A 21,680-nucleotide genomic window follows, 5' to 3' on the forward strand; every position below is an offset into this window, starting at 1 on the left:
TCTCTCCCTCTATGACTCCAACTACTCATATGTTGGATTATTTGTTATTATCCCATAGCTCACCACTGTTCAAGTCATTTCTTCTTATATTTTTCTTTCTGTGCTTCACTTGGGATAATTTCTATTGCTATGTCTTCAGCTTTACTAATCTTTTTTTCCTGAAGTGTCTAATCTCCTTTTAATCCCACCTGATGTGTATTTCATTCAAAATATTGTATTTTTTTTAATCTCTAGAGTTTCCAGTTGGGTCTTTTAAACTTCCCTCCTCATCAGGTTTGTGTTTTCCTCTATCTTCTTATAAAGTTACAGCGTATCTACAATAGCTGTTTTAATTATTGTGTTGGCTCATTCTATTACTTTTGTCATATCTTGATCTATTTTTACTAATTGATTTTATTCCTTGTTATGGGAAACATTTTTATGCTGTATGCATGTTTATTGTTTATTGGCTTCCAGAGAATGAGAAATTTACATCCTTACTGCTGCTTATTATTGTTATTTATTTAAATACAGTGGACTTTATTCCAGCAGGCAATTAAGTTGCTTGGAATCAGATGGATTATGGTGAGGCTTACTTTTAAGGATTATTATGATGGGCTCAAATCAGTTTTAAGTACAAGGCTAATTTAGCCCTGCTATTAAGCAAATAATGTTTTAAGAGCACTGTCAAATGCCCCTGGCATTATGAGGTTCTTCCCCTGTAGCTGGTGGGAATACACAGAACTTGACGTATTGTTTGCCCTCATGCTTTCTGCCTTTTCCCCCTAGACTGTGGATGGTTTCTTCACACACATGTACAAATCAGAGCACAGTTACTTTGAAGTTCACTCAGCAACACCAGAGTTCCTCTTCTCTGTGGTAGTTGTAAGAATATGTCCACAAATTCTTTGACATTCCTTCCCTCAGATAGTGGAATTTAGTTCTCTCCCCTTAGATGCACGTTGGACTTTGACCCATGTCTGACAAAAAGATCATAGCAGAAGCGAGGGGATAGTGTGGTTAGGCTGTCCCAATATTGTGGCTTTCTTCTTGTGTGCACTGTCTTGCTCCCTCTTGGATAGTTGCTCCGAGGGAAGCCAGAACCTGCAGGGCCCAGTGACATCATCACCACCTATAGCCTGTAGCTCTTAGCTGGAATTTTATGAAAAAGCTTGAGTTAGAGCTACCCAGATAAATCCTACCTAGAGTCTTGACACGAAGAGACTGTGTAAGATAATAAATGTTTATTTTTTTTAAATGCTAAGTTTTGGGGGTAACTTTTTATGTAGCAATAGATAATAATACACATTTTGTTACACTGAAGTAAGTGTTGCTGTACGAACAGCTAAAATTGTGAGAATGGCCCTGGAGCTGGGCAGTGGTCATTGAGATTATCAGTGAAAGCTTAAAATCCCTTGAAGAAGCTCTACTTGAGGTTTTATTTTGAAATAGTTTGGTACTCAGAAAATTTGTAAATATAATACAGATAATTTCTATGTATCTGTCATCCAATTTCTAACAATGACAGTGTCTAATATAACCACAGCACATTATCCGTACTGGGAAATTGAGACTGATGATATTTTTAAGTAAACTACAGGCCTTGTATCTCACCAGGTGCGTGTGTATAGTGCTATGAGATACTCCCATGCATAGATTTGTGTAACAACAACCATGATTAAGATGCAGAACTATTCCATTATCATAATAAAACTCACTTTTTCCACTTATTTATAGACACAAACTCCTCCCCAACATAATCCCGGGTGGCCACTGATATGTTCTCCATCACCACAATTTTGCCATTTCAAGAATAACTTGTAAATAGAATCATACAGCAAGCCACCTTTTGAGAGTGACTTTACATTCAACATAATGCGAGATCCATTCTATAATATATTTGTTTAACATATGAGTCCCAATTGATTCTACATTCTTGTCAGCACTTTAAATTGTCAGTATTTTGTATTTTAGCCATTCTAATAGGTATGTGATGGATTTAATCACGGTTTTAATATGCATTTTTGTACCAATTACTGATGTTTAACATTTTTTCATGTGCTTATTGGTTATGTATATACTTGCTATTCAAGTATTTTGTCTATTTTCCTGTTAGATTGCTTGTTTTCTTAGTAATTATTTCAAAGATTTTTAAAAATATCCTGAATATAAATCCTTTGTCAGATACGTGGCTTTCAAATATCTTCTCCCAGTCTGTGACCCATCTCTTAACTGGGTGTTTTTCCAGAGAAAATGCTTTTAATTTTGATGAATTCCAATCTATCATTTTTAAATGGCTTTATTTTTATTTTAAAAATTATTATTTTTTTATGGATTCTGCTTTTGGTGTCATGTCTAAGAACTCTTTGTTTAATCCTGTTAAGACCAAAGATTATATTCCATGTTTCCTTCTAGAGGTTTTATGGTTATTTTTGAGTTTTGAGTTAATTTTTCTGTAAGATATGAGATTCAAGTCAAGATTATATTTACTATTTTTTTGTCATTGGTGTCCAGTTGTTTCAAACCCATTTGTTGAAGAGACTACCCCTTCTCCAGTGGATTGCTTTCGCACCTTTTTCAAACATTAGTTGACTAATTATGTGAAAATGTCTTTGGATTCTCTACTCTGACCTACTAATCTATGGAGTCCCACCATCTCTTGGTTACTGTAGCTATAGAGTAGACCTTAATATTAGGTGGTGGTGGGTCCTCAGACTTTACTCTCTTTCATCAACTTTTTCACTATTTTCGGTTCTTTCTGTTTCCATATATACTTAAAAATCAGTTTGTCTACATCTAGACAATAATCCTGCTGGGATACTGATAAGAATTGCTATCAAAAAGATACTTGCGGCTGAATTGTCATCTTTAATTTGTTTATTCTTCCAAACCACAAGCCCAGTATGTCTCTCTATTTATTTAGGTCTTTAATTTTTATTAATGTTTTGTGGTCTTCAGCATGTAAATCCTATACATGTTTGATTACATTTACACTAAATATTTCATTGTGTTGGAGCTAATGTAAATGTTACTGAATTTTAACTTTAGTTTCCAAATGTTCACTGCTAGCATAGAGAACTATGGTTGATTTCTGGTGTTGACCTTGTGTCCTGTGATCTTGCTTATTACTCCAGGAATTTTTAAATATTTATTTTGAGGATTTTCTAACAGAAACAAGGAGAATTTTATTTGTCTTTTTCTAATGTGTATTACTTTTATTTCTTTATTTTATTTTATTTTATTTTATTTTATTATTTTTTTTTTTTTTGCTTTAGTATACTAGTTAGGATTTCTAATATGCTGCAATAGGAGTGATGAGAGCGGATTATCTATGCCTTGACCTCAATTTTAGAGGGTTAGCATTCAGTCTTTCGCTCTTAGTTGCAATTTTTAAAAATAAGTATTTTCTATACAGTTGAAGAATTTCCCTTCTACTCCTATTCCAATTTGCTGAGCATTTTAATCATGAATGGATGTTGAATTTGTAAAATGCCTTTTCTGCATCAATTGGTATAGTCATGTGGTTTTCTTCTTTAGCCTGTTGTTATGGTGGATTACATTGATTGATTCTGGAATATTGAACTAGCCTTGCATTTCTTAAAAACCTCACTGGTCATATTACATTATTCTTTTTTATATGTTGCTGGATTCAATTTGCTAATATTTTGTTGATTTTGCATCTATATTCATGAAATACATTGGTCTGTATTTTCCCTTTTTGTACTGGCTTTGTCTGGTTTTGGTATGAGGGTAATGCCAGCCTCATAAAATTAGTTACAAAGTGTGGTCTTCTATTTTCTGGAAAAGATTATGTAGAATTGGTGTAACTTTAAAAACAAATGTTCAGTAGAATTAACCATCGAAACCATCTGGAACTACAGATTTCTTTTCTGAAAGTTTTTAAACTACAAATTTAATGTTTTTAATACCTTGAAAAAGCTTTTAATTGAAGCCATATGATGTTTGGTAAGGCTATAGGTAGAGGCTTGTAGGAAAGTGAGGTAAATATTGGAAACTAAAGGAAAAGGAATCCTTTTTGTGTAATGACATTACGTTTAGCAACACTGTTGTCTGCAGTAGACAAATGGGCCTAATGAACTGATTCATCAACCTAAGGTTATTTGCAAAATTTTTTTGAAGGTGCCACCTGGTTTATTCTTTCTAACACAAAATGTGAAAGGTGAGAGAAACAAAAGAAAAACTATTAACACAAGTCAGCCAGGATCTGATGTCTCTGAAAAATTTCAACCTCCTTTCCTGGGAAATAATGCCAATATTAAGATCAAATTGCATCAGATCAAAGATAAGATCCAGGGCACTTTTAGGAGAACATGGCCTAATGATGAAGCCAAGGGTGTAACTGTAATCTTTCGTTGAGAACTAATAAAGATCACACGGTGGCTATTCAGAGTATCTTTTAGTCAGAGTGAAGGCCCTCTCAAGTGCTTAACTGTGTGTCTCGCAGATCCTTTCAGTTAAACAACAGGGCTCCTAAGAAGTCTAAGAGCACTGTCTCTCAGCTCACGGTAGGGAAGGGTTTATCTCACAAGAGATTTGAGGTTGTGGTTGTTACCTAATGAGGTGAACCCATAAAGATTCACAGAAGACCCACAAAGTTTGAAAAACAGAATTACATATGCAGAAACATTTCTGGTCAGAAGGGGACAGAAATTATGTAAAATGATACAGAGTTGTTGGCACCATAAATTCTACTGCCAGGAAGTCAACTGAGAAAACTATGCAGTCACAAATGCACACTACTTTTCATGAAAATGGAAGGATGACTCAGAGGGTAGATAGAAACTCCCAGAGGACAGAGCCCCAAGCCATGGAGAATTATTCAGACCCTGAGAAATAGGCAAGGAACTTTACATTTTCCCAGTTGGATTTTAGAATTGCTGTGGACCAGTGACTCCTTTTTGCCTCCTCCTTCCCTCCCTTTTGAGCAGAAATGTTTATACCAATTACTCTCTGCTTGTCCCACCACAATATATTGGGTGTATAAGCGGCAGATAAATTGTTACTTTAATTTCACAAGTTTATAGAGAGAGGACTAAATTCAAGGAGCTCTACTTAATGAGCTACACTGAAGACGTTCATGTACACCTAGCCAGCATTCAGATGGTAAGATTCTGGACTTTGAGCTCATGTTTTAATAAGATGAGCCTTTGATAGTGTTGGGAGAGGATGAATATACTTTGCACAAGACGGGAGTGCAAATAATTTTTTTGCCAGAGGATATAAGTGCCCTCTGATGGTTTTTAAAATATGTCCATAAATTCTTTGTAGAACTTCCCCCTTTGAGGGTAGGTTGGACTTAGTAATTTGTTTCCAATGAATAGACTATGGTAGACGTGATGATATGCCGTCTTCATTAGGTTATAAAAAGACATAGCTTCCAGTTTTCTCTTGCCTCACTTGTTCTGAGGAAACACATGCAATGAGCAGCCCTATGGAGAGGTCAATGTGACAAAGTTTCCTGCCAACAGTTTCAACGTTTCTTTGAAAATAGAACCTCTGATTTCATTAAGTGTTCAGAAACTGTAACCTTGGTCACTAGTTTGAAGTCTTGTGAGAGACCCTGAGCAGAAGAAATATCCTACTTCTAGGTTCCTGGGCCTCAGAAACCATGTGAGATGATAAATGTTTGTTTTAAACCACTAAGTTCCTTACGCAGCAATAGATAACTGCTACACTCTCTATGTAGCTCCCTCCTCTCTGGCACTGTGTCCTCCTGTAAGTTCCAGTCATCTTGCTCTGCCTTCTCAACTCCACTAGTCCTCAGGACTCTGGATTTCTCCTCCCTGTGCTGAAGCTTGGAAATTGGCTCCAGCTGGTAAGCTGGGGGAACTGTGTCTATCACCTATTTGCTCCCCTTCTCTCACAGTCAGGGTCCTCGCCTGCTGTTGTCCAATGTCTGAAAACCAGTGTTTTTACATTTTGTTTCTTTTTCTAATTGCTTCAGATAGGAGTTAAATCTGGTTCCTCTTACTCTGTCATGGTCAGAACTAGTTTACGCCTTGATGTCGATTTAGATGTGAGTGCTACCGGGAGTTGATATCCTCATGCAACACAGTGAAAGAGTTCTTTGCATTTCCTTAAGATTTTAAGGTTTTTTGGAGGGGAAAGGAGATTAGCTTTTGGTCTTGAGAGGCTTCGGGACAACAGGTGAAGAGAATGAGGAAGGGCTGAAGGCATCAAAGCCAACTTTCTACAGAGAGAAGCCTGGGTTATGAAGTGCAACATATGAGCACCCCGTGTATCAGGACAGTTGGTTTCACTTACTCTGATGCTTTGTCACTTACCTCCACCCCACAAAGGCAGTGCTTGCTTGATGCTAGCTACCATCTGGTGACATACGTAGTGACCTGTCTTAACTAACATATTTTCCCTAGCTGCTCTTTTCTTCCCTCTAAGGTTGGCAATGCACACACATGTCACAGTCCTGCCTTTTCTCCTCTATTTCGCCACATATAATTTACTCAGTTCCAAATCAGGCTAGTTCTTTTTTCACATACATACACACTCAAACCCACTTCTAACTGATGCTCTTATCTGCACATCTGAGTCTCTTCTAGTCAAGCACTAACTTCACACAGGTCCTTTCCCTCTTAGGGTTGTTTTCTCCGTAAGCCACATAAATCAGGCTGACAGTAGCTCATCACCAAGGGCTCTAGCCTTGTAATTCTGGGTCAAGGAATTGAAATTGGTATAAAATACCGTACAGAAGTCAATGTCTGTCATCTTCTAAAGCACTTTGGAGGGTTTGCTGAGAATTTCCACACCCATCCAGCATAAATCATTGTATTAGGCAGAGCGGTGTGAAAAAAAGATGTATAAAGAAATCATTCCTACCTTTCCAAAAAATTGATAGTCTTGTAGAAGAAATATGTACATGCATCATCAAAACCCAGATGATTTATGATGGCCTTTGAAAATATACAAATAAATTATAACAGTATTTCAAATGGGAGAAAGAGTAGAGCTAGCTGGGAATTAAGCAAACATTTCTGTAACCATCAATATTAACCTCTACCAAAAGGAAGTGGTATGGGTTATATGCTGGTTGGGGGGTGGGGGGAAGAAGGCAGATGGGGGAACTTAATAGGCAACCTGTGTTTTTAAAGGACATTTAATTTAATCATACGGCTCATCTAAGGAATCATATGGCTCTATTTAAGGAATCACAAATGTATCCCAATAAATGCATACAAATTAATATGAATTCCTTCTACAGTTTTAGATTTTTTGTTGTCATTGTTGTTAAAATATGAGAAACCTTTTATTTAAGACTCATATCCCTGTGGAGGTGTTTCATTGAAACTAGCCTTCTGTCTTAAAATTTTTGCTTTCTTTCTTAGAAATAAACTACCTCTGATTCCTTGTCTAGCTTTAACTCTGTGAAATTGAGTCCCATAAAAAGGAGAGTGTAGGCTCCTAAGAAACCCAGCTATTTCCTAGGTGTCTGGAAACCCACACCCATCCTAGTTACTCCAGTTTTAGAGATTTTATAAGACTAGGTTTGGAGACAAAGACACCTTGAGTGTCTTTGTGTTTGTTTTTAAACTATGGACTAGTCAAAGAAAGTATTCTAGGACCCAGCTTATTCAAACAGTGGCTTGCTTTTGAAATAAGATCATCTGCCTCCCTTAAAGGCACAATAGTCACCTTTGACACCAGGAACAGAAGGTAAAATGACAAAGGATGTGGGGAACCAACCTCATTGCTGGAATTTCTGAAACTGATTTGCATGAACTCTTACTTCTAGGTGTCTGGCCTAGTCCAGAGGATGCAAATGGCCTTTGGGATCAATCACCCTTGAGTCTGGTGTGAAAGGTTTGATGTGTCCAAGAAAGATGTGGAAAGGGGGAGGAGGTACTATGAAGAGCTAGAACAAAGGAAGCAAGAATGTTTAAGGTTCAATTTCTCCCAAAAGAGCAATAGCAAAAACGTTTTAAAAGTGCCAAACAAACAACCAAAAAAAAAACAAAAAAAAAACAAAAAACGTAAAAAAGGCAAAAATAATCTCATTTGGCCTGAGATCTTTAGAATACAGTATTTAATGCTGGTCTCCTTAATCTCACCCTCACTGGAGTGTGTTTGGTGTATATATTTGTGGGAGTTGTGTGTGTGCACACGAGTGAGAGAGCAAGCTGGCAGGAGAGAAACTGATAGCACTGATGAATGGGAAGCGGGAACGATAAGGTGGGATAAGGGGCTCTGAAATGTCAGGGTGTCTACTGTCCTGGGAACCTTTGAAGCACATGCCATGACGAATTACATTATCTCCAGGCTTAGAAAATTCCTAGAGACAAAGATGGGAAGAAAAATCAAAGGTCTTTGGTAAATGGGGCCGCTGCTTTGTGCTCAAGACTCTTAAATTTGGCTTTGTGTGATGTCCGGATGCGGGGGGGGGGGGAGAGAATTCCACTGAAGGAGGAGCCAGAGTAAGAGGCTGAGGGCGGGAGGGGGGGACCTTTTACCTGCACACACCTCAGCAGGGAGGGGGGCTGCTACGTGAGGATGCAAATCCGGCCTCCCCGAGTGGCCAATCGGGAATCAGGTGAGGGTATTTGGGTCCCCACCCCACCCCTACCGGGCGTGTGAGCACGTGTGCGGTGTTCTGGGACCTTTGTCCCGCAAAGTCATACTTGGCGGGCACCCCTTGGTTCCTTCTTCTTGTCAGATCTGCTTGAATCTTATCTTCTCCACACCCCACCTCACGAGTCGTGTCCTCTCCTCATCCTCTTGCAAATCCCCTCCCGCGCCACTGCGGGTAGAAGCCTGCAGCACTCCGGTCCCGAGGAGGGTGCGGAGCCTGGCACACCAGGCTGCTGGGACTGTGGCACCAGCCCCTGGCAGTTCCGCGCGGGTGCAGGCGGCGAGCCTCGGCTCGGACACCGCGGCGCTCCTGCCCGCGCGGGGCAGTCCTCCGCCTGTCCCGAGGCAGCACTGCCCGCCCTGCCCCTGCCGGCTCTCCGCTGACGGTGGGGCTGTCCTGTGGGGCTCCGGAAACTCCTGCAACGTCCAGAACGCAGAAAATAAGACTCATCACCTAATCCGCCAGGGAGCCGGAGCGCTGCGGGGCCGCGGCGCTGCCTGCCCCCGCTCCTCCCCCACCCCACCCCCACCCGTGCTCCGGCAGCCTCTCGGAGTCACACAGCACCCCCCCTCCCACCCCCCGGCAGACAAAGGGCCTGGGCAAACTCGCCGCCCGGCCTCCTTGCGCTCCGGGAGGCGGCGGCGCCCGCGGTGGATCGCGCAAGGAGGCGCGCGCGGGGCCGGGAGCGCGGTATGGGGAAGAGCCGCGAGATGCGCCTGACTCACATCTGCTGTTGCTGCCTCCTTTACCAGCTGGGGGTCCTGTCGAATGGGATCGTTTCAGGTAAGTTCTTCTGTGACTTTCGACTTGCTTTACAACTTCCGCAGCGGAAACCGAGAACGCACGGGTCGGCAGGGCTGGTGCATCTGTGCGCGGTGAGCGGGGCTCAGCGGGCAGCAATCAAAACGAGCGTGCGGGTGCGGATGAGAGCGTCACGCTCGCGAGCGAAGCGCGCTTCTCGTGGCCTCATTTTGACCTCGTGAAATGCTGTTTTCCCCAAAGAGAGTAGTAAGATTCGCAAAGGTACGTTTACAGCACCTGGAGGAAAACTGGCAAGTAAAGAAATTGATAGCAGTGGCTTGCTCTGGCAGATACTTAGAAAAATTTTTAGTTGTGCTGGAGTGTTTGTACCGGTTTTCTTTTACAACAACTAAATGCTGTCACCAAACTTTGCGGCCCCCTCCCCCCTCCCTTTCCCCCATAATCGTACTTTTATTTTGAAAATGCTGGGGTTTGTAATCTGATAGCTAGGCTTCGGGGGTTGCAAGAGTTTCAGGGGCTAGACGGGTGGTCTCCAGCGCGTTACCCGAGAGCTCTGTGTCTGCGCGGAGTGTGAGCTTGGGGATGCTTGTACCACTGGAACCGCGGCACTTTAAGCCCCGCACTTCTCTGTCTGCCCCGCCCGCAGGGCTGCAGTTCGCCCCCGACCGCGAGGAGTGGGAAGTCGTGTTTCCTGCACTCTGGCGCCGGGAGCCGGTGGACGCGGCAGGCGGCAGCGGGGGGAGCGCTGACCCGAGCTGGGTGCGCGGCGCTACGGGCGGCGGAGGCGCCCGTCTGCAGACGGCCGGCAGCTCCCGCGAGGTGCGCTCCGTGGCCCCGGCGCCGCCCCAGGAGCCCGCCGAAGGCCGGTCTGAGCCCCGGCCCGGGCCCCCGCCGCCGGGGGGCGAAGAGGACGAGGAGCTCGAATCTCAGGAGCTGCCGCGGGCAGCCAGCGGGGCTGCCGCCCTGTCCCCGGGCGCCCCGGCCTCGTGGCAGCCGCCGCCGCCCCCACAGCCGCCCCCGTCTCCGCCCCCGGCCCAGCAAGCCGAGCCGGACGGCGAAGAGGTACTGCTGAGGATCCCGGCCTTCTCCCGGGACCTGTACCTGCTGCTCCGGAGAGACGGCCGCTTCCTGGCGCCGCGCTTCGCGGTGGAGCAGCGTCCGAGTCCGGGCCCCGGCCCCACGCGGGCAGCCGCCGCCCCGCGCCCTCCCGCGCCGCCAGACGCCGCCTGCTTCTACACAGGGGCTGTGCTGCGGCACCCCGGCTCGCTGGCCTCTTTCAGTACCTGCGGAGGTGGCCTGGTAAGCGCCTTTCCTTCCTCGGCTCCCCACGTCCCCCCCGCCACTCCCCGCCGCCGCCTCCTAGACCGGCCTGATTTGCATGCACCCCATCCCCTTCCAGAGTGCGCCCTGAACTTCGCCCTCGGCTGCACCACCCAGGAGTCTGCACCGTTTACCTCCCGTGGAACATCTCCAGGGCACTCACTGAATCTGAAGGCTAATTGGGTGCATTAATAGCCCTCTCCTTCTAGATGGTTATGTTTCTTCGCAATACCTCGTGAAACTGTCTCCTTGTAACCCTTCCCACTGGTTTTCTTTCTTTTTGTTTTTCAAAATAAGCCCACCACGTGGTGTCTTTTAGGAGATTGGAAGACAGCCAACCTGCTCACTGCTGGGTCTCCTCCTTGTTGGCCCCTCACCCCTAGTTTCTCATCTGTTATCTCATAGTTGTTTTTTTTTCAAGCCCTACTTCAAAGTTGTCAGAACAGTCCTCTAGAGAATGACATTCTGACAGCTGTCTGGAATTTAAACACATCCACTCTCACGCAGGACACCTGTTCGCTGTTGCTGTGAGAAACGAGTTGAGAAGGAGTTAACTCAAAGGCTGGGAGCAGTTGACTAATGGATGATATTAGAATCCAGTCAGTCCTTGCAAGGTTATGGGTCTGTGATTTAACATTTCTTTTCTAAGGTTTACATTTTATTTGGCAGTAGTTTCTTTTCTGCTCTCCATTCCATGGAGGAAAATGGCAGGGGTGAGAGCCTGCCTAAGAGGCTTTTTGGAACTAGAAAGTAAAAGCCATTTGCTGTGTCTGAACAATAGAGATCATCATTTGATTTTACCCCCTCCTTTTTGACCCAGGGTTTGGGATAATTGTTACCTCCTGTAAGCTGGCCTTTACTTTGTGGTAAAATATACATAACATAAAAATCGGCTTTAACCATTATTTATATGTACAGTTCAGAGGCGTTAAGTACATTCACATTGTTGGGCAGCCATCATCACCATGGACTTTATTGTTGGTTGAAGGCAAAACCCCACAAAATGCTGTAAACACCCATGTGGTTGGTGGCTGCGTTTTGGTGTTCCTAGTGAGCCGCTGATGAAATCCCCAGGACTCATCTGAAGGCAACCTGCTCATTTGGAGAAAAAAATCCACTAGGAGAAAATACCGGCACAATCAAAGCCAATCGAAGCCGTAAAATGGAAAAAGATGGTTAAAACTCCAAACAAAATGAAACTGGAAATTTTTACCTATGCCCTTCTAAGGTCCCATAGTCAAATGATGTAAAATGCTGGACAGGGCTATATTTTACCAGATGCTCATAATGATGAATATTCAAATATGGACATTTTTAGCCATGAGTGAAAAAAACTGGCATGGAAAAATACATGAAGAACTTTTAAAAATGTTTTTTGTGGAACTGATGTTTGAACACTTCACTGGGGAGAACATTTTGTGGGGATTTCATTGTCCACCAGTTTTTGGCCAGGGATTAAATGATTACATATAGAAAGTTCCTGGTGTGGTAGAAGCAATAGGGGATAAAGCATTTCACTGTGTTGAAATGTGGGCTTTTGGTCAGATTTTCCAAATGAGCTATGCCTTCTCTCCATACTTAAAGGAGCAAAGTTAGAATTATGAGTAGGTTTTTCATAGACTGAACAGGAGTTTGACATACCTCCCTGTTTATCATGTTGGACTTTTCCTATTAGCCACATATGTATATGTTCTGAACTGGGAAGTCTTTGTTATTGAGGAAAACTGACGTTGCCAGCAATATAGTATAGCAGTCAGACTTTGAGTAAAAAGTTAGGCAAATAGCCAAGAAGGGCGGGTTTGTTACTCCAGACTCTCCCATGCCAGCCCTTTCGCTTACGAGGGTGTTTTAGGCAAAGAGAAGGCATAATTTGTTATCCGAGCTCAGACATTGGTTTGTTCCTGATGTTTGACAAGGCCCTTTCCTCTCTAGGCTTCAGTTTTCACAAGTAAAATGAGAGGACTGGGTGATTGAATTAAAGCTGGATGATAGAATTAAAATTTTACTGGATGCTTAATGTATTCTAGGTTCTGTGTTAGGGGCTCACAGATGAGAAGGACATCATATATATTTTATACAGTACGTTTTGTCGTCATGAAACAGTGACATACCAGCATGATAAATCAAATGTTAGGCCCGAGGTTAAATCATGCTTGGGGAGGTGGGGAAGGCTTCCCAAGGCGGATAGCATTTCAGTGGACTTTGAAGCATGGAGAGCCTTTCCCCAGGCAGAAAAGGGCTGAGAGTGTTTTAGAACGAGGGAAGAGACTGAGTGGAGAGGTGGAAATGCAGACTTACCAAGGGAATGAAAAAAAAATATAAAAAATTCCTGTGATGAGGCCGCAAGGTACAATAAGGGGAAGTGATCCTAAAATGTCTCCTGAGAACAGGCCTCCAAAGCCTTGTCTGCTAAGTGTGGGCTTTTTCTGTCCAGCTGTTGAGTATCATAGGACTACATTCTTCCTCCTCTCTGTTTCCAGAATTGTGTGCTCTTGTAATTCTAATGTCAGGAATCGTGATGTCTTTATATGAAGGTGAATTATTTATGAATGCAACTGTCTTTAGTTTGCAGTCAATTGTTTTCCTAGTTAGTAAAGCTTCCGGATTGTCAGTTGCACAGGAAAGAGTAGATCACAAAGTGCACCTTCCCTTCCCCTCTCTCAGGAGCAAGTTTTAAATACACGTGCCTAAACTCAGCACTCTTTGAGTTATTACGTATTTACAAGGCTCCAGAAGTCTCCATCAAAGGAAATAGAGAGCCAGCTATCCAGTACTGCAAAGTGGTGAACATGTTTGAGCTTGGCCACTTCGTTCTCCAGATAGCAGTCTGACTTGTGCTGTGTAGGGAAAGGTACTGGAATGCAGATTTCGGGTACAGGTTTGGGGGCTGTCTCTTCAAAGTGCTTAATCTTTCTGGATCTCATTTCCCCTATTTATAAAATGCACAAATTGTACATGTATATCTAGCAATTGATGTATGAAGTGTTCTTACTATTTCTGTTTCCTCTTAGTAGTCTGTAAAACTGAATAATAATTTTTGAGCCATATATTAGATCTCATAGGCACATAAATATAATGATACCAAGTGATTAAATATTTATTGAATGACTCCTTTGAGCAAAATGTTGAGTTGTATAGACACTGAGAATAAAACAAGAAGATAGAGAAGCTTTGGTATGTTTCAAGGAGTTCCCGGCCTGGCCCGTCGCTCACTAATATAAATAGGGAAATAAAATAGATTGAGTTATGTACAAACGTAGGTATGATCCAAGTGCTTTGATGGTACTACCTTGTTCATCTGTTCATTTCCAGAACATTATAAGATACCTAGTTTTTAGCAGGCATCCAGTAAAAATCACTGAATAAAATATAACACATGCCATACTTTATTATGTTTTAAATAGTAATCTCTAAAAAATTAAAATACAAAAAAAACCCCAACAAATTAAATTCCATGCAAGAGTGAAATAATTATGTTTGCTTCAAAAATACTTGTTTTTATAAAGCACACTTAAGTACTGGGTTAAGGTAAACTAGATCAGTGCAGTTGTTTCCTATGGCCCTTTAGATGAACTTGAAATGGCCATCATTAACATTTAGATGATTTTTCCAGAATGATAGATGACTGCTAAAACTTAAATTTTGAGTTTTATAAATTGAGAGTTTTATACAGTAGTCATTTTGATTAGCTCTTGATACAGAATCTACAATCCTGTGTAAATTAAATTGTTTCTCAATGTACTGCCTTCCTTGAATCAAAGTATTTGATGCCATGGCAAGCTTGGAACACTTAAATATGTTGAGGCCTCTGGTACAGGAGAGTGCAGGGAGCGGAAGGGGCCTGAGCGTGGTGGTGCCATTGGCTTTTTCTGGTGTCCGTCCTTGCCATGCATCATATGCCAAATGTGTGTCCCTAGGCAAGAGCAGAATAGGGTAGAGCTTTCCCTGGCATATAGGTGACACCATAGGATGGGGAGCCTCCACTCTCAAAAGATGGGCCATTGGCTTTCTGTATCCAGTGGGTGGTTCCACCTGACTCTTCAAATCATTGGTGGAGAACCGGGTAACTGAGTTAGTGGCAACAGCTAGGTAAGCAGGAAACCAAAACAAGGTAGGCCGACATCTAAAAATATCACAGTGGTAAAAAAACAAACAAAAAACAAAGCATATAAAAGAGAGTCATCAAACTCCAGGTGATTAAAAACACGGAGCAACAAAATTAATAGATCAAATGGATACTTTAACTGGTAAGTAAGTGGATAAATATTCATGGAAATAACTTAGAGAAAATAGGAACAGCTGCTATCAGGAAAAAATGATTAAATACAATGGACCTCAAATTATATGACTGTTAGAATGAAAAAAATCCATGGATGAACTGGTATGTAAATTTGTAACCTAGAAGACCAAACCCAGAAATTATTCCAGAGCATAATATACTAAAGGACAAATGGATGCAAACTATGAAAGAAAAGTTGTGAGCCATGATCATAGGTCCACATTTCTTTAATGGGAGTTAATTTTTAAAAGTTAAAGGATAGAGTTTTTAAAATGCATGCTAATGTACCCTAAACATTTGATTCTAATTGAAATCACCAAAATATGCTTTCATCAGCCAGGCTTTGGATGTGAGGCCAGATACTATTCCTTTGAGTGTAGGTCAGGTAACTGGTGTTCCAGGTGAGCCCTACTCATCGTGTACCAAATCCATTTTCCAATATAGATTTCTGTATGTGGAATAAAAATGAAAAGACAAACATAAAGCAACTTATGTGTAGAGTCCTGGACTTTTCAAACTTTCAAATCTTTTCCAGTTGTTTCATCCCAAGTAAAATCACAACAGTTTTTTTTAGCAACTTAATCTTAAGTTTTTCCAAAATTTTCACAGAAGCAAGACATCTTTTGCATCATACTTCACTGTCTTTAATGTCTAGTGTTTGATTAAATCACGTAATTACAAAATGTGCCTATGTGCATTCAAACAAACATAGCAGATTCTTGGTGAACGGGCAGGCTGACTGGTGGAAATAACTGTGTGCAGCGAGACAAGGGAGGAATGTACTAGCTGTGAGCATTTGGCATACTGCATGCTCCCGTCATCGTATTTTCTGGGTGGTGTATAGAGTGTCATTTACTTCAGAGATTGGAGATGAATTGGCTGATGTAACCAGTGCTGGTGAGGGAGAGGTTAAGGGAGCTTTTCTTGTATCAGAAGCAAATTTGCCCCAGAGATAAAGGAAGACAGACACCTTCGGACTGGAGGACCAGCCACCAAACTCAGAGTAGCGGAAGTAAAGAGACCCTCAAACCTAGACTCGTCGTGACAGAGTATTAGAAAGTCAAAAACAAAGAGACTGTTCTCCACGTTTAATAAAGGAAAGTTATTTACAATACAGTGAATGTCAAGTTGACGTCAGAGATTGAATCAGTCATAGTGGACACTAGAGGCTCGTGAGTTGACAGCTTCAGAGTTCTGAGGAACTGTGACTTTGAATCCTGCGTTCAACGAAACCACCACTCAAACTAGAGGCAGAGTAAAATCATTTCCAATATTATAAGGGCTCAAACTTCACCACACAGAACTTCCAAAAAGTATGTAATGAAAAGTCTTCCTCCAACACCCGTCCACAGCTATTACTCAGTATTCCTTCCTAGAGGTAGCCAGGGTGTTCGTTTCCAGTATCTGATCTAGAGATAATTGATGCAGAAACTGATAAATGCATGTGTACATTTAGAGCTTTTTAAAGCCATATTATTTACACTCACACGGACATGTGATATTATCACGTATGAGTGCATGAAAAGAGTTCCCTTTTTTCTAGTTCTGTTTTATCTGATTGAAAAAATGCTCCATAATCTCCTTAATCACTTGGTGTGGGTATACATTTGATTGATTCCAGTATTTTCCTGTTACGAACAGTGCTAAATTAAATAGGACTCTGTAGATAGGCCGTTTTGCCTACGTCACTTGTTATCTTTTGTCAGCGGTTGTGTGTCTTGGTAATTTGGGGCCATATTGCCTGACTGCACCCCACAGAGGTGATGCCACTGTACTGTCAGGCCGGCAGAGAAAGTGAGTGAGTCCTTCTCCTCAGTTGTTACCGATTTGGGTGTTACGAAAAGTTTTGATGTTTGTGAAATCTAGTAGGCAAAGAAATATTATCTCCAAGTAGTTTTAACTTACATTTTTTTTGTATTATTGGTGAGACTGATCATCTTTCCATATTTTTATTCTCATTTCCTTTCCTGTAAACTGTTTTTTCATATCTTCTACTCATTTTTCTATTAGGCTTTTCATCTTTTTCATTTCACATTCCAGTGCTCTTTTTCTATTAGTATTTTAAAAAGATAAGTGATGATAACAAAATTACACAAGCTGAGTATAGAAAGCTTAGAAAAAATATGAAATAAGTCATCTGTAGTCTTACCACCCGTAGATAAGCACTGTTAACTTTTTTGTGGACATACTTAAAAGGAAATGAAAACACCAAATAAATGTTTTTTCCAAATTTATTGGGAAGCTGGGGAAAGAAAATTTTCTTAAGCGTTATTTTTGGTTTGTCAGATTGGCACAGATTATGCAGATTAACAATATCCATTGGGCATAGTTGGGGAACACTTAATCTCATACACTGTAGGAGAGTAAACTGGCAGCCGTCGTGTGTGATGTATTTAAATTTTAACGTGCTTACTTGGTAGCAGTTCTGCTTGTAGGTACCAATATTGCAGGAAGAGTCATATGTGTGCAAACAATTTATGTATAAGCCTGTTCATTGCAGCATTGTTTTCAAGAAAAGAACACTCTAAATATTCATGAGTAGTGGACTAGTTACATCCATGTGTTGTGCCAAATGCCCAGAGAACAAAAAGAGAAATAGTTCCTTGCTTCAGGGTCTGTACAGTTTTGGGGGAGCCTTTTCTTTGCCTCAGCTTGTCCTCCTTGTCCTTGTTCTTCACAGTTCTTTCATTTCCTATGTGTTCAGTGTTTGCTTATCCACTTTAAGTGCACATCTCTTCAAGACATCCTGTGGTTTTTCCAGTTTAAAATTTAGAACGGCGATGATAAGGTTCCTGCTGACAGTGACACCGGAAAGAGGTTTCTGTATTTAGAGTGGCCAATATGCAGATACTCCAGTATTTTTTAAGGAAGTGATACAGTGAATTCTAGTGAAAAGGATCATCATGGTGATGGAATGGACAATAGCACACATTAAAAGTTAATGAACCCTTTAATCATAGGTTACTCTGTCTTAGTATCCTGAGAGACATCAGGCATGGACCAATTTTGTGAGAAGAAATTTTGTTTATTTAATAAAATTTATTCGTTTGCTCATTTGATAATGTTTATTTAATATTCATTTGAATATGATTACTTGAAGTTTATTAGCTAAATCATAAAATAGTATCCTTTTTTAAATTTGGGAAATTCTCTATAGGAGTCTTAAAACATTTTTTATGCAGCACTAAAACAGAGCCCATTTTTATTGCGCTCTTACACAAGTGAATGTTTCTCCTTAATTATGATTACATTTTTACCCAGATGGTTTTATGGCTTTGTGGTTGCAAAACGAAGAAGAATCACAGGAGTTCCAGGTTCCTGATAGATGGGAACTGTGTTGAGTTCGGGAAGTAATCTTGACATATTTTAAAGCAATGGGGGAACCAGTAGTCCCTCTTGGATTATGATTTGTGGGGCTGGGGGTGGCAGTTGTTCCTGAAAGGAAGCTTTCAGATTCCCTCAGCCAAGTGAGGACCATGATTTGATGTGGAGTGCATTTAGGGTGCAGCCATAGTGAGCACATCATCTTGTCTCCATCTCATCTTTATGCTAATGCCAAGCCCTTGACTGAGAGAAGTGAGAAAATGGGAAGTCAGCCATTTCAGTGCTACCCAGATATTCATACAGAATTATTGCATGGTAGTGTTGGGATGGTCCTTGGGGATGAGATAGTGTAGTACTTGCCTTTTCCAGCTGATTTTATTTCACAATCAATGTGCATGTATCTGCAATAAATTATTAACTGTTTAGGCTTTTACCCGGATGATCAGGAAACGGAGCTGGTGAGCCCAGGCCAGTTTTGGCATTATTTAAACAGCTTTTGCATTTGCTTAAGAAAATGAGATTTAATTTTTTTTCCCCTTCACAAGCATATAAAGATGCTTCGCCCCAGCTTTTCCCTCTTATCTCTGCCCGACTTCACCTACAATCTATGGCCACTTTCTGCAGGGAGCCCACGTCATTGGCTTTTGGCTCATGTTTCTTGATGACATATTTTTAAAGTCTTGTGTGCAGACACCTGTATTAAAATCATGGCAGAGGGGGTAAGGTAGAGGAAGTTGAGAGTTCTCCATTTAAAATCAGAATCCCAGATTGAGCCTCAGAATTAAGAATTGTATTTTTAAAGAATCCAAGGTAACTCTAGTGCAAGCTTAAATTTGAAGGCAGCCACTCTCGCGGCTCTGAAACCTCCAGAGATCATGATCTTTGAAGACTGCATTTGCATCCGTCAGGCTTCATATCCTTCGTATCTTGAATGAATTTTAATACTCTTTTAGCTCCAATTACAGAAACTTGGACACTTCCTGTCCTTACCTTTAACATCTTTCTGGGAACACTCAGATGCCATTGGGTTAGGCAGGATTTTCTGGATTTCAAATAATTATTCAATAGGCTATAACTGTGAATTAGTTGGGAGATAATATAATGGGGCCTTAATGCCAGTATGAATGGTTTCTTACTCCTTACATGAGAAAATATAAACTTGCTACCCATACTAGAATTTAGAAGTAAATAGAGCTGAATTATTTCAAATTGTCATCAATAGTTTTGTGGGCAATATAGCAGGAGACTTAGCTCCAGCTGTTTCATGATAGTTACTGTTATAAAATTGATCAGGAATAAAGGAAGAAACATACCTTCAGACTGAAAGGGGTCTGCCATACCGTGAAGTTTCACTGTGGATAAATGAAGACCAAGGCACATTTTAGGAGAATGTTAGAAAATCAGTGAGAAGATGGAAAACTCTTTGTGAGAGATTGTCTACACTGGAATGACAGTGCAGTGTGGCAGGTTAAGAGGACTTTGGAGATGTGTTAAGAATGAAGTGGTAAGCTATCTCAAATGGCAGAAATAACCTAACAGGTTTTATCTACTCATTCACATTCCACGAATTTGGGTGTTAAGAGTCCTGTAAAACTCTAATTAGAGTTAACAGTCAAAAAACATTAACATGCTTAGAGGAGTGGCCAGGCAGATAATTATATCAGCTAATCTGATTAGTGCAAATTTGCCTATCTCCATTATAATTTGGATTTGAACGCATCTAATAGCAACTAAAATGTGATAGTTACATTTCCTTTATAAATGTATTATACTGCCAGCAAATATTTTAGTGTGCCCAGTTCACAGATAGGCAGTTCAGCTATTGAAAGAGGAACTTATATATAATTAGCACAGGGTCTTCCTATTGTTCTCTGGTTGTGTGCTTGCAGATAAATAGAACCTCCACAGTTTACTACAACAAAACAAAGTCTGAATAATCTGTTGCAGAAATAACAATTATATGGAAATAAAATTAACCAAGTGTAATGTCTGATTAGTGCATTGCAGAAATATCTGTGTTTTAAAATTTAATTATTTAGTGCCTCATTTTATTTACTCACATGCATAGTTCCTGTGTCTCTGTAGAGCTCCAGTTAGAATTTTGTCAGTTCAAAATAGGTGGTTCTAATTAGTAATGTTTTAAAAAGCATTGAATTGGTATTTTAAGATGAAAGTTCTTACATAGAAGTTTTTCTAAGTAGAAACTAATTATTTCTCATTAGTAAGATAGATTCATGAATATGTCAAGCTGATTTTTCTAGGGTAAATCATTATTTTAAATATGACAGATAGAAAAAGATATCGTGAATGCTTTTTTTTTCCCTCCTAATATTTTTTTCTCCTGGTATGATTTACATGCCATAAACTCACCCCAATATACAATTTGGTGATTTTTATACATTTATAGAACTGTGTAACCATCACCACAGCTCAGTTTTAGAACACTTCCATCACCCCAAAGGGGTACCTCGTATCCATTTGCAGTCATTCTGTTTCTACCCCTAGTCCCAGGCAACCATTAATCTACTTTCTCTTTTTATAGGTTTACCTTTACATTTCATATAAATTGTATAAAATTTGGTGTTTTGTCTGGCTTCTTAAACTTTGCACGTTTCTGAGGTTCATCCATGTGGTAGTATGTATCAGTAGTTCATTCTTTTTCTTGCTGAATAATGAGTCTTTGTTCATCAGTGGCATTTGGATTGTTTCCACTTTTTTGCTATTATGAATAGTGCTAAGAAAAACATTTGTGTATAAGTCGTTGTGTAGATAAATATTTTTATTCCTCTTGGGTAAATACCTAGGAGTGGAATTGCTAGGTCACGTGGGAAATTTACGTTTGATATTTTAAGAAACTGCCAAATTCTTTTACAAAGTACTGTACTAGTTTACGGTCCCACCAGCAGTTTGTTAAGATTCCAGTTTCTCTACATTCTCGCCAACACTTGTTACTGTCTCTTTTTGGTACTGGCTGTTTTTTGGCTCTGCGGTGGTATTTCACTGCGGTTTTAGTTCGCATTTCTCTAATGACTATGTTGAGCATCTTTTCATGCCTCTTTTTAGAGCCATTCATATGTCATCTTTGGTGAAATGTCTGTTCAAATCTTTTGTCTATTTTGAATTAGGTTTTTGTCTTTCTACTATTTCGTGTTAAGAGTTCTTTATATACTCGGAATGTAAATCCTTTGTCAGACGTTCAGTTTGCTAATGCTTTCTTCTTGTCTAGAGGTTTCTCTTCATTTTCCTAATGGTGTCTTTCAAAGCCAATTTTTATAGATTTTGAAAAATCAAATTTATCATTTTTTTCTTTTATGGAATGTACTTTTGGTGTAACTAGAAACTCAAAGTCTCATAGACTTTCTCTTATTTTCTTCTGTAATTTTGGTTGTTACATTTAGATCTCTGATATATTTT

The 21,680-nt window shown here is 40.6% G+C and overlaps 1 protein-coding gene and 1 long non-coding RNA gene across 3 annotated transcripts in view; one reads left to right on the forward strand and one right to left on the reverse strand.

The window, feature by feature from the left end:
* Positions 1–7,095: 7,095 nt before the first annotated feature.
* LOC141577078 (uncharacterized) lies at positions 7,096–10,926 on the reverse strand. Of its 2 annotated transcripts, none has more exons than XR_012505622.1 (4): positions 10,798–10,926; positions 10,445–10,626; positions 9,307–9,630; positions 7,096–8,997 (listed from the first exon to the last, which is right to left on the reverse strand). It is a non-coding gene; the product is annotated as an uncharacterized LOC141577078 (long non-coding RNA). The 2 variants fall into 2 exon arrangements; XR_012505621.1 differs by having other exon boundaries at positions 10,827–10,923.
* Positions 9,210–21,680, forward strand: part of ADAMTS19 (ADAM metallopeptidase with thrombospondin type 1 motif 19) — a 222,728-nt gene continuing 210,257 nt past the window's right edge. Inside the window, exons 1-2 of the mRNA XM_045507852.2 lie at positions 9,210–9,364; positions 9,990–10,642. Coding sequence (XP_045363808.2) covers positions 9,274–9,364; positions 9,990–10,642 — 744 coding nt within the window. The 5' untranslated portion in view covers positions 9,210–9,273. The remainder of the gene's footprint in view (positions 9,365–9,989; positions 10,643–21,680) is intronic.

This window comes from Camelus bactrianus, chromosome 3 (genome assembly GCF_048773025.1).
Source record: "Camelus bactrianus isolate YW-2024 breed Bactrian camel chromosome 3, ASM4877302v1, whole genome shotgun sequence".
Lineage (NCBI taxonomy): Eukaryota > Metazoa > Chordata > Mammalia > Artiodactyla > Camelidae > Camelus > Camelus bactrianus.